Consider the following 13760-nt stretch of genomic DNA (forward strand, 5'->3'; position numbering starts at 1 on the left):
GAATATGATAAATTCTTTTCCATTTTTTTATGTCTAGAAAGGTCTTTATTTTGTCTTGCCCAGGGACAGAATCCCAGGTTGCTGCCTTTTTTCCCCCTTTCAGTACTTTAAAGCTCTTGTCTCATTGTCTTCTTAGGAAGATTTCAGATGAAAAGTCTCTCATCATCCTCATCTGTCTTCATTCCTTTGTACACATCTTTTTTCTCTGTTGCTTTTAACATTTTCTCTTTATCACCAACTTTAAGCAACTTGATTATAATATGCTCCAGTGTAGTTTTTGCGCTTGGGTTCACTGAGTTCTCAGAACTATGGTTTTACAATTTTCACCAAGTTAAGGAAAATTTCAGCCATTATCTCTTCATCTATTCTTTTAATCGTATCTCCCCCTTTGCTGACTCCAATTACTTGGATATTAGCCCACTTGAACATAAACCACAGCTCCCTTACAGATTGAGTTATTTTACCCCGAGAACTTTTTCTGTGTTCTTCATTTTGGATACTTTCTATTGTTATGTCTTCAAGTTCATTAGTCTCTTCTTCAGCAGTATGTACCTATAATTAATCCCATCAACTGTATTTCTTCGTCTTAAATATTGTAATTTTCCTCTCTAGGAAATCTGATTTAGATACCTTTTAAAATCTTCCATGTCCTGTATTTAACTTGTTCGATCTCTTCTCTAGCTCAGGGATCTGCAATTACAATCATAAACCAAATCTGATGCACCCCTCTTTGTGACAGAAAATTGTACTCCAGCATACAGACATGCCCATTTGTTTACACATCGTCTGTGGCTATTTTTTTTTTACAAAAGAGCTGAGTAGTTACAACAGAGGATACATGGGCCACAAAAACTAAAATGTTTACCACCTGATCCTTTAACAAAAAAAAATCTCAAACTCCTGGTCTTAGCACACTGAACACATAGAAGACAAATACAATAACTGCTTTAATGTCTGTCTAATTCCATCAGATGTTGTCACTGCTGCGTTGGTTTTAATTGACTGAATTTTTCCCTCATTATGGATCATATTTTCCTGCTTTTTTGTATGACTGGTATATTTTAATTATATGTTAAGGCACAATAAATCTGACTTCTGAGTATTTGATACTTTTCTATTCCTGTAAATATTCTTGACTTGTCTTGGTATATATTTAAGTTACTTGGAAAGAATTTGATCCTTTCAATCTTGTTTTTGAGTTTTTTAACAAAACTTTTACCTAACAGTAAAATTAGCAGCATTTGGTGTTGGCCAAATTTTGCACCATTGTTGAAGGAAAATCCTGCTGTGCAGTACTGTAGTAGATGCATCATGAATTATATTTTTCCACTTTAGCTAGTGGGAACAGGCAAGTTTGTAGTATGAGCTTCAGGATGTTTTTCCCCTCTAAATCTTTAGCTTGATTTTTATCCCCCAGCCTTGGGTAGTTTCCTCACACTTGTGTGTTGATCGATACTCAGCTGAAGATAAGAAGGGACCTTCTGCAGATCTCCGGAACAACATAGCTCTTTCCTCTCCAGCTTTCTGCCTGGGAACTCTAGCCACCGTGGACCCCCGGATTCCCAGCTCCATCTCCTTGGTTCCAGGCGCTTCCTAGGCTCCAAACCTGGATTCCTTCTCCCTACATCATGTCCTAGAAACTCTCTAGGTACTAAGTTGGGGCAACTGTGGAGCTCACCTCACGGGTCTCCTGTCTCTCAAGGCTAACTGTCCTTTCTTGCCTGCCATCTGGTATCTTGAAAAACATTGTTTTAACACATTTTGTCCAGGTTTTTTCAGTTGTTTCAGTTTGGAGTAATTCCAGTCCCTGTTACTCCATTTTGGCCAAAAGCAGAAGGCTTAAAAGCTTACACAAATTTTCCAAACAGGGAAAACTGCTTAAAGAGTAAACGGAAAATCATGATAAAGTAAACAGGGCCTAATTAAATTATTGCATATATTTAAGGAAAGGAAAATTTCCTTATGATATTTATTACCATCACAGTGACTGCTAGTTTTACAGAGGTATCCCCATTAAAAGCAAGTGATTTATTCACCAAAATATATTCTACGGTTAGGAGTCATTCCAATCTATTACTACTGGTAATAAAATAAAATAATCTATTAAACTATAAATTTCAAAATGTCCATAAATGTGAATTAAATAATTCTGCTTCAAATTTCTTCCTGATATATACAAACAAGTAATTGTATACAATGTCTTTAGAGAAAAAAAAAAAAACCTTTCTAATTTAAGTAATTTCAGACTTCTAGGAAAGTGGCCAAAGTAGGCAAAGAACTGTACTAGTCCCCTTTCTTCCAGACTCCCCAAATATCAGTATTTTACCATATTTGCATATTATGTTTTTAAACAATTTAAGGGCTCATTGTAGATATACAGCCCCTGAACCCAAATACTTCAGTGTTCATTTCCCCAAAACAAAGACATGCCCATATACAAGCATAATGCAATTATCACTGATACAGTACTTGTATATACAGATTTTATTCAAATGTTGCCAACTGTCCCACAAATGTCCTTTATTTGGAGTATGGAAGGCAGTGTTGAGAAACTAATGCCCTTGGAACAAATCAGAACAGCCACCAATTTTTCTAAATTAATTTGAGCTCAAATACAGACATTCCATTCATTTATATATTGATATCTATGGCTGATTTGGGGATGTAAGAAGAGATGAGAAGTCACAACAGCCTTAGTGTGGCTAAGTCTAATACGTTTATTATCTGGCCCATTATAGAAAAGTTTGCTAACTCCAGCTTTAAAACAAAAGAAAATTTTTTCCGGGTCCAGAATTTAGGTGAATTTAGTTGTCATGATTTTTTTGGTCTCCACTAGTCTGCTATTCCTCAGTCTTTGTGTTTCGTCGTCTTGATAAGTCTGAAGAGTAAACGTTGTTTACTTTATAGAATGTTCCTCATTTGTGTCTGTTTCCTCATGCTTAGATGTAGCTTGTGCATTTTTGGCAGGAACATCACAAAAGTGACATGATGTTATCCTCCTGAGGATGCACATGATGTTTATTTGTCCACTACTAGTGATGTTAAATTTCAATCACTTCATTAAGGTGATATCTGCCAAGTTTCTTCACTGTCATGCTCCTTTTGTTCCCTTTATAATTAATGCATACTTTGTGAGGATACACTTAGAGACTAAGTAAATGTTTGTTTCTCATCAAACTTTAAACCAATAGTTTTTCTGCCTGAAACAATTATTACTGTAGTGGTTGCCAAAGTGTGATTTCCTAGTTCCATCATTCCTTCTACATTTATTAGATGGAATTCTGCTATAAGAAAAATTCCTAGCCTCCACTACAGAGTCATTTCTTTAACTCAGTGTAGACTTTTAAACTATATTTCATTCTGTGGGTTCTATTACTATCATTATTTATTTTGAAGATTAAAGGGCTCATGATTTGGCTAAGGAGAACCTATTTAAACTGGCTCCCTTTCTGTGTCCTTGTAGCATGTCTCCATCATTCTTTGAGTACAACATTTTTTAAATAATAACAATAATGTGGAAATAACCCAAATGGCCATCAATGTGAAATATTAAAGAAGGAGCAGTGTGAAGGCAATAAAAGACTACGGAGATATGAAAGAGAACAAGGTAGAGGATGTACAGTTAGGTGGAGTTAAAAGGTCCAGAACGATGGTAGAGTATGATGCCAGACTTAAGAAAAGAAAAAGAAAAAATGACAACGATATGCTTATACATGCATATAATTTTCTTGAAAGATACTAACAATGCAGGATTAGCATTAACTCTAGGGCTGTAACTGTGCAACAGGTATCTTTTTTATTTACAAATGCTGATTGAAAAAATTTTAAATCATTTAAGACTAATCCTTTCAAATTTAACATTTGTAATTAAAATGTATATTGTAAAATTAATTCGCATAATTAGAACACAATGTAGTATTTATAGTCTCCTTAAAATGGTTAAAATCTTATATTTCTTTAAATTTTTTTAAAGCATTTATCTTTCAAGTTTCACTTATAATCAATAAATTATGATTAGCTAAATGCAGCTAGATTGGCCGGATATCGGAAGCTATCTTTACATTGTTGCCTTTGTTATGTTCACGATATCATACTCAAGATTACTTCTTAAAAGGTTTCATTTTCCCCTTTGAACTATACCCGATTAGCCTGGTTTTGGGGGGTGGAAGGTGGGGGGAGGACGTAGGGAAGGATGGGAAGAAGCTTATGATCTAGATACCAGTATCTGAATCACTTCAAGAGCACCTAATATCATTTTTAAGATGACAGGATCTGGTATTTTCATTTAATGTTTGGGTGAAAGACTAATATAATGCTTACCTAGTGAGTCGTTTAGGTGGAGGCCGCTCACCAAATTTTCTGGAAAAAATAAGAAAAATAAATAAATATATATAGGCTGTTATTCCACAGGAAGCTTTTTAGGCACCATGAAATCTCCTTTGCGACGTATACTTCAACTCTACTAAGAACAGCACAAAGGGACGTCCTTTAGCAACCATCCTTACCCAGAAATAACAAAATACATACTTTAAAAATGGTTTCTAAACAAAAACAACACACCCTAAGTACGCCTTACATACCCACTCTGAGCATGTAGCACAATGATCAGAGGAGTGTGACCAATACCTCCTAGAGACACCTTGCAAAAATCCCCCACAACTAACCAAAGACACCCAGTCTCACACAATCTGCAGCACTCAGAAAAATCCTCACAGCCCAAGAGGTGGTACAGAGCTTACCAGTGTCTGTCATGTGCCAGGCACTTTGCTATACATATTTTATACATTACTCTTTTTAATTAATATAAAACAATTCTGTAAAGCACATATTGGCCCATTTAAAAAATGCAGAAAGCAACTTGCCCACTAAGTAAGTTAAGTGGCAGGCAGAGTTGAAATTTAAACCCAGCTGTTGATAAATAATACCAAAGTTTGTATGGAACCATAAAAGACCAAGAATAGCCAAAGTTATCTTGAAAAAGGAGAACAAAGCTAAGGGTCTCACAATTCCAAATTTCAAGATATACTACACAAAGCTGTAGTAATCAAAACAGTATGGTACTGGCACAAAAACAGACACATAAATCAGTGGAACAGAAAACCCTGAAATAAACCTGTGTTTATATGGTCAATTAATCTATGACGAAGAAAACAAGAATATTCAATGGAGAAAAGGGTCTCTTCAGTAAGTGGTGCTGGGAAAGCTGGGCTAGTACATGCAAAAGAACGAAACTACACTACTTTTTAACAATACATACAAAAATAAACTCAAAATGGATTAAAGACATAAATGGGGAACCTGAAGGCATAAAAATTGTAAAAGAGAAGTAAGGCAGTAACGTCTCTGACAGTGGCCACAGCAATATTTTTCTAGGTAGGTCTCCTAAGGCAAGGGAAACACAAAAGCAAAAATAAACTATTATGACCACATCAAAATAAAATGCTTTTGCACAGTGAAAGAAACCATCAACAAAACAAAAAGGCAACTTACTGAATGGGTGAAAATATTTGCAAATGATATATCTAATAAGGACTTAATATCTAAAATACATAAAGAACTTCTACAACTCAACACCCAAAATAATCTCATTAAAAATGGGCAGAGGACCTGAATAGATATTTTTCCAGACATACAAATGGCCAACAGACACATGAGAAGATGCTCAACATCACTAATCATTAGGGAAATGCAAATCAAAGCCACGAGACAGCACCTTAACACCTGTAAGAATGGCTAAAATAAACAACACAAAAGATAACAAGTGTTGGCAAGGATATGGAGAAAAAGGAACCCTGCGCACTGCTGGTAGGAATGTAAATTGGTACAGTCACTGTGGAAAACAGTATAGAGGTTCCTCAAAAATTAAAAACAGAAATACCTTATGACCCAGTAATTCCACTACTGAGTACTTAACCAAAGAAAATGAAAACACGATTTCAAAATGATATATGTACCCTTTTGTTTATTGCAGTATTTACAAGAGCCAAGATATCAAAGCAACCTAAGGACCATTGATAGACAAATGGATAAGGAAAATATGGTGTGTACACACACACACACACACACACACACACACACAGAATATCATGAAGACATTAAAAAAAGGGGGGGGGGGGGATCTTGCCATTTGAGAAAACATGGATGAACCTAGAGGGTATTACACTATGTGAAGTAAGTCAGATTGAGAAAGACAAATACCCCATGATTTCATTCATATGTGAAGTTAAAAAAATAAAAAATCAGAATCCGACTTATAAATATAGAGAATAAACTGATGGCTGCCAGAGGGAAGGGAGTGGGCGGTGGGCAAAATGGGTGAGGGGGAGCAGGAGACACAGGCTTTCAGTTATAGAATGAGTAAGTCACAGGAATAAAAGGCACAGCATAGGGAATATAGTCAACGACACTGTAATAGTGTTGTACGGTGTCAGAATGTAACTACACTTACGGTGAGCACAGCAGACACAGAGAAAAGTTCAATCACTCTGCTATACAGGAAACTAATGTAACACTGTGTCAATTATATGCAAACAAAATTAAAAAAAAAAAAACCCTAGATGTTGACTACTCAAGAAGCTTATAGTACATGGCCCTTCAGAAAGAAATAGGCTAAGTGGACAAACAAAAGCATTTCAACTGGTTATAAGAGGGCAAGGAGAAAAGCTTGAGCAAGGGTCAAGAAAGCACAATTTAGGCTGCAATTATAATACAGCACGGAGGTTAAGAAAAACTCTCTAGAGTAAAATTAGCTGAGTTCAAATCCATGATTTAGTATTTTCCTATTGTGTAACTTTGAAGTTACCTGACTCTCCAGACCTTAGTTTCCTCACATGGGAAGAAGGCACCGTGGTGTTGAAGGGATTAAATATGTTAATATTTAGAAACACACAAAATAGTGCCTGGTATGCAGTAAGTGCTCAACAAATGTTAGTCATTATTACTACACTTTTGTTATAAATTGGCAAGCCAAAATTATGAAATAAGGAACTAAGCGTGATGTTAATAAGAATAAATAAGTATAGAGGAAGAAGAAACTAACTTCTACGTGATGACCTATTTCCACTGCGAGGTTCTCTAAGAGATGGTGGAAGCACAACACTTGAAAATGGACCAATAGAATTGTGTTTTCAAGCAGATTGAAGTTACAAACAGGCTAAGTGACTTGCTCATAATCAGTTACAGGTTGCAAGGCCTAATTTGACTTAAGAGTTCTCTACTGTACTTAATGTCCCACAAAATTATTAACTTTGATGATAAAAGCCTTAGCATCTGATGTAGTACATTTTGTTGTGTAATTTAATGCTATATGACATTGTTTATGAACTCAGGATTTATAAACAATGGGTATGTGACTACATTTTTGTTAACCCTGAAATACTGAAATAGTATTCTAACTCAAATAGTACAAAAATATGAGTAAACAATCTAAGTTTCTGTTGGAAGAATTACTTATTAATTCTTTGATTTTACCCTGCAGGATATTCAATTTTAAAAACCAAGTAACAAAACACAATGTTTTAGCAGCAACATCAGCAGGGCCACTGAAGACCACACATTCTAAACCACTGAACTACTGAAAAACAACAACAACAAACACTCACTGAACTACTGGCTAATCTGTAAATTTCAGTTCTGGAATTAAAGCTGAAAATCTACTCCTGAATCTTTTTCCAAACGTAAGACTTTTTTGAATTTTTCAAACTGATTACACGTACCATTAAACTGCCTTACTACGTTAGATATAGTTTACAAAAACCAAGAAGTTTAAGACAGCCTTTAAAATATTTCTTTGCATATACTGTATATGTAAGAAAGAGCACAGTTGCACTTTATAAAGACAAGCAAAGCGAGGTGGTTAAAATGGTGAAAATTTTACAGAGACACAGCTAACGAAATAAATAAAACTTTCCAATGGAGATCATGACATGGTACCCTTCATACTAGCATTCCATACTAATATTCCAACCATCAGGCACCCTTTTGGATCTGACATAGCTTTATTACAGGACGAGTAAGAGACCCACTGTACTCACAATTGAAACATAAATTTTGTTTCTCGGTGCTCTGAAATGCTTTCAAAATTAGATTAACAACTAAGTGTTAATTAAAATATCTGTCTCTATTCCTTTTTGGAAATACCCCTTGGATGAAATCAACAATTACACAAGATTCTCATGCAGAATCCCTCCTGCCCCTACAGAAAACATGAGCAAGAGAACTCAGCAAGTTTGCATGTTGAGCTTGGAACAGCACTTCAAAATTTAGCAACATTCTATCTAGGCGCCATCCTAAGGTGAGGAATCTGTTAATAAAATTAAATTGCTTCTTCACTAGATAATAAAGCACCTCCAGTAACTGCTGCGAGCAATCCCAGTCCTTTCTTTAATGCATACGCCATCACACTATCTCATTAAAACTAACAGTTACTGTATTTACTGCAATAGGAGAAGAATAAGAAAATGGGTTTTTTAAGAAAAGTCATGAAAGCATTTACTAGGTTCACAATGAAGTATTCTGAAGCTTGCAGCTGAACTAAATCCTAATTATTTAATAAAATTTATAGGTCTACATATTTTAAAATGTCAAGTTACATAAAATAAGGTGCATTATGGATCCTGTAATTTTCACTACTAATCTGATATACAATATATACAACTTCAAGAATTATCTACTGCAAAAAAGAAGGTCCATTTTTAAACATGAATGACTCAAAAAAATTCATGATGTAATATTTATATCATGCAATCAAAATATTCACCTTTCAGCAGAAATGACTACAGTCCATTATCAATTTCTCATAGACTGATTAGAATTTAAAGATTAAACTCTATCTCTCACTCTTATAATAGGAAATGGTAAGACAGGCATAAATTTTTATCTTTATTTGCAATCTATTTTAAAAACAAGGTGTCAAAAATAAAAAAATAAAAACAAGGTGTCTATTCACATGATCTGTGTTAACAACTGAACCAGAAATAAGTTGGACCAACCGAGTTTAGACCACTCTCATGTAAAATGCTTTTCATAATAGGTGTATGGTGTATTTAACAATAAAAAATAATCTAAATCCCTAAGTACTCTAAGGATGCTTTCAATTTTATAAAATATGGAATTAATTCTTCATTGTGACGAAGAATCGCTGCCATCCAATTATCTTTTTGATAGTATAGATTGTCGATATCTCATCGGCAAGAAGTTTCTCAAATTATATGCATGCTGTATTATATAAAATGTAGTTCTGACTAAATGTAATAATATATAATAATCCGCTTATATATCTAAGGGGAAAAGTTATGATTCTGGCTTTTTTTTAAATGTTTATCTATTTTTGAGAGAGAGACAGAGAGAGGCAGAGAGAGAGGGAAACACAGAGCCTGATGCAGGGCTCGAACCCATGAACCATGAGATCATGACTTGATCTTACCACATTGCTACAAAAAGTCCCCAAAACCTGATGTTATCTAGAGTCACAATATTAGAACATCAGTTTTAAAAACAGATGTGGCTGGAAAAGCAAGCTCAAGTCTTTGGGAAACTCTTGTACCCTTGGGTTGTGGAACTAAAAGCAACTGCCTCTATTTTACTGTATTTCACAAATTTTCTGCCTTAACAGAAATGAGAATAAAATAAAGGCAAGAAACACTGGTGTAGTATTTGCAGGAAATAAGTAGAAAAGAAAGCATGAACAATCCAAATTCATAAACCAAATTTTATAGCAAATTTGCTGTAAACAGCATATTAATTTTAGACAGTTGGAAGTACTGGAATTCCCATGATTTAAGACAGTGAAATAAAATAGCACTTGATTGAGGAAAAATTAGTAATGTTGACTCATATCCTCAAGAATGCACACCTGGCCATGCCACCAGAAGGAAACAAATAGGTAATACACATTATTATTCTATTTTATGATAATGTATAATACGAAAAGAAAGCAAAATATACTAGGAAGCTGTTTGATAATTTACTCACAAAAAAATATAAGAGGCTAATTAGAAAAGGCTACATATAACATTCTGTCCTTGTCTCCAGATTCATTCATTCACCTAGTAGAAATCAAGTATAGATATATGGAATACATCAGTGAACAAATCTATGTCTTTATGGAACGTATATGCTATTAGGACACATGGACAGTGAAATATATGCAAAGATGTTCTTCTATGTAATTAACAAAAGTAAAATTTTAGAAACTACATATTGTACCTATTGGATAGAACTGGAGATTAATATTTAACCAATTGAAAATTTTTTAAAAATAAATATGTAATTTATCTCTACTGCAAAAGCTCATCCATTCTCTGTCCGTGGCAGAAAACAGCCTATTAAGTCACACAACTTTGAGCAAAACATGTCTGCCTTTGTTCTACTTTAATTTCTAGTTTTGAACTTGCTCTTCCCTCAAGAATCACATTTGGTAACAATACTGCTCACAACCTGTTGAGGTGCAACCAGTGGTCCTTGGCACCACGTGCCCTCCTGGCCATCACATGTATTAAATGTGTTTCTATGAGAACAAATATCCTACGGGGTAGATTTCAAAGACAAGCCATGCTTGCAGCTGGCCCCATCAGGTGGAGAAACGTGCTTCCCCCAATTCCCTGTACTGGTAAAACATCTAAAAGCACAGTTGCTTTAATTTTGATTCTACCTTTTCTTTACAATAAAAGAAAAATATCAAAGTCATCTTTGTAACAATATGGCAGCAGTTTGTGAAAAGCAACAGGGAAAGCGGAAAGACATAACTGAAGGGTGACTGAGACCATCATCTCCAGCTATTCTCAGTATCTGCCTTCTTAGATATTTCCAATATTATTACTGGGATAAGGGGGTGCCTTTCCAAAAATCCATTACCTGGGGAAGGGCTTTCCCGGGTTAAATCTGCAAGAGCCATAAGCCTTACTATCCAGATGGCATAACTGAGTTGCGAGAACACTGGCATCCATTAACACTGCAGATGAGATCTTATATGAAAAGTATGCATCTTAAAATCTATGGCTTCTAGAAGAGGGGGCAACTGGACACTGGGCAAACTATGCTAATTTCATGTATCAAAAGACTGAATGGGACAAACTGACAATGCTTCCTAATATAATGTATTAAGTAGAGTACATTATCACTTCTGTGATGTTACTGCCAAAAAAATGTAGAAACTGAAGCTGAACACGAGAAAATTTAAACCTAAAGCATGGATTAGTCAACAAAATAACCCAGCTATACTTTAATTACTTAAAAAATTTTTTTTCAATATTTATTTTTGAGAGACAAAGAGTGTGAGTGGGGAAAGGGGCAGAGAGAGGAGGACACAGAATCCGAGGCAGGTTCCAGGCTCTGAGCTGTTGGCACACAGCCAGACATGGGGCTCAAACTCATGAACCGTGAGATCATGACCTGAGCCAAAGTCAGATGCTTAACCGACTGAGCCACCCAGGCGCCCAGTATCTGAACTATACTTTTAAAAGCATCGAGGTTACCATTTAAAAAAAAAAAAAAAAAAAAATTGGGGGCGCCTGGGTGGCTCAGTCGGTTAAGTGCCCGACTTCGGCTCAGGTCATGATCTCTAGGTTTGTGAGTTCGAGCCCTGCGTCGGGCTCTGTGCTGACAGCTCAGAGCCTAGAGCCTACTTCAGAATCTGTGTCTCCCCTTCTCTCTGCCCCTCCCCTGTTCATGCTCTGTCTCAAAAATAAATAAAAAACGTTAAAAACTAAAAAAATAAAATAAAATAAAATAAAATAAAATAAAAAGCATCAAGGTTATGAAAGATAAAAAACTGAGGAACTGGCCAGATTAAAAGAGACTAAAGACACACGATAACTGAGTGCAACATACTATCCAGAAGTTACTTCTGCTATAAAGGACATTATTCAGACAACTGACAAAATCTGAATAGAGCTAGCAGAGTGGAGAACAGGATTATGTCAATCTTAACATCCTAGTTGTGATAATTGTACAGGGGTTATGTAAGGGACTGTTCTTATTTTTATTAGAAACAACCACCACAATATTTAGGGAAACTAAAGGAAAGTTGTCTACTTCTTACCTTCAAATGGTCTAGAGAAAATAAAGTGCGTGCGTGCGTGCGTGCGTGTGTGTGTGTGTGTATGTGTGTAGACATACAGAAGAACAAAGCAAATGTGGTAAAATGTTAACACTTGAGATACCTGGCATTTTCCTTGTAATATTTTTGTAATTCTTCTGTAAACTGAAATTGTATCAGAATAAAAAGGCCACACACTCTGAGAAACACTAATCTCTCGATCAAGTTGCTGGCCTGACCCTGCTTTGCCACAGAAACTGGTGGTGACAAACCTATCAAAAACATTCAGGGGAGGTGTCATATAAAAGACTATGGCCAGCTTCCTGATACAGCTTTTATGTTCTCTTGATAATTATGCAAGATTCGCTTATAGATGTAAAGTTTTGCTAATACTCGGTGCTAGTGCACAAGTGGACAAACAGAAATCTCACACACTGTCGGGAGTTTAAATTTGTGCAATCTTTTTGGAACACATTTTAACAATGTCTATTAATAATTCAAGAAATTTATTATATAGGTAGACAATTTGTGACTGTGGAAAAATATGCATACGAAGAAACATGATGAATAAAGCATCATTTGTATTAACAACAACAAAAAAAGTAAATGCCATGTGTACAATTAGGAATCACTTTCTGATTATCTACCACTGCCCAGTGGCAGCCATATATACCTAAAAAAGCAAACCAGTTAGGGGCGCCTGGGTGGCTCAGTCAGTTAAGCGTCCGATTTCAGCTAAAGTCATGATCTCACAGTCCATGAGTTTGAGCCCCATGTCAGGCTCTGTGCTGACAGCTTCAGAGCCTGGAGCCTGCTTTGGATTCTGTGTCCCCTTCTCTCTCCCCTCCCCTGCTCATGCTCTGTGTCTCTCTGTCTCAAAAATAAAGACATTAAATAAAAAAAAAAATAAATAACAAAAAAAAAAAGCAAACCAGTTAGCAGCATTCATTTTGAATGAGAAAATAAGGTCCACATTTTCATCTCCCCCAAGTGCACATATAAAAAAATACATACACCTTATACACAATTATTTGTGATAATTACAGGCAGCAGCAAGAATTCCAATTTGTTCTAGAATGTGTCACACAATTTAATAGGTGCCTTATTCTTTACTAATTAAGTCTGGTTTAGGTAAACAGCAAAATAAAATTACATTCTCTAGAAATCAACTCACACACCAAGTGTACAACACAGGTAGCTTAAAGTAAAAATAGATAAAGGCATACGAGTTAAGAATTTACTCAAAAAACAGTCTCAGCAAATTTCCCTGGGAAGCTACTTTAGAAAAACATATGCCCAATTCAAATAAAGAAATTCACACCCTTAAGGAAAACATATACTTCCACAAAGGGAAATACAATGCAACCTAAAGAGCTTTATATAGGTTCCAATCTTAGCTATCTGCTTAATTTTTGTTAAGTACTCCTTCAAATGCCTCACTTGACCTCATGAACTGCCTTTTAAGGCCGCGTTCAAGAGGTGCAAAGTGTCACCTGATGGAACACAGAGTATCACACATGGGAATGGTAGACAAGTGCTGTGGTAAGTACATGGACTCCAGAGCTGCACTGCTTAAATTCAAATCCCAGATTTAATGCCAACAAGTGGAAGTTACTTAAATTCTATGTCTCATTTTCCTCAACTGAAAACACAGATAACAGTACTTCCATATGAGTCTCACAAGAATTTAAAATGTTGATCTATGTATAGCACTTAAAAGAGT

General features: G+C 35.5%; 1 protein-coding gene across 7 annotated transcripts in view; it reads right to left on the reverse strand.

Moving 5' to 3' along the window:
- RBPJ (recombination signal binding protein for immunoglobulin kappa J region) overlaps window positions 1-13760 on the reverse strand; it is a 215287-nt gene that overhangs the window by 36358 nt on the left and 165169 nt on the right. For all 7 annotated transcript variants that reach the window (XM_015072420.3, XM_015072417.3, XM_015072423.3 and 4 more), the window contains one exon: window positions 4321-4359. In XM_015072420.3, coding sequence (XP_014927906.1) covers window positions 4321-4359 — 39 coding nt within the window. The remainder of the gene's footprint in view (window positions 1-4320; window positions 4360-13760) is intronic.

Source organism: Acinonyx jubatus, chromosome B1 (genome assembly GCF_027475565.1).
Source record: "Acinonyx jubatus isolate Ajub_Pintada_27869175 chromosome B1, VMU_Ajub_asm_v1.0, whole genome shotgun sequence".
NCBI classification, from domain to species: domain Eukaryota; kingdom Metazoa; phylum Chordata; class Mammalia; order Carnivora; family Felidae; genus Acinonyx; species Acinonyx jubatus.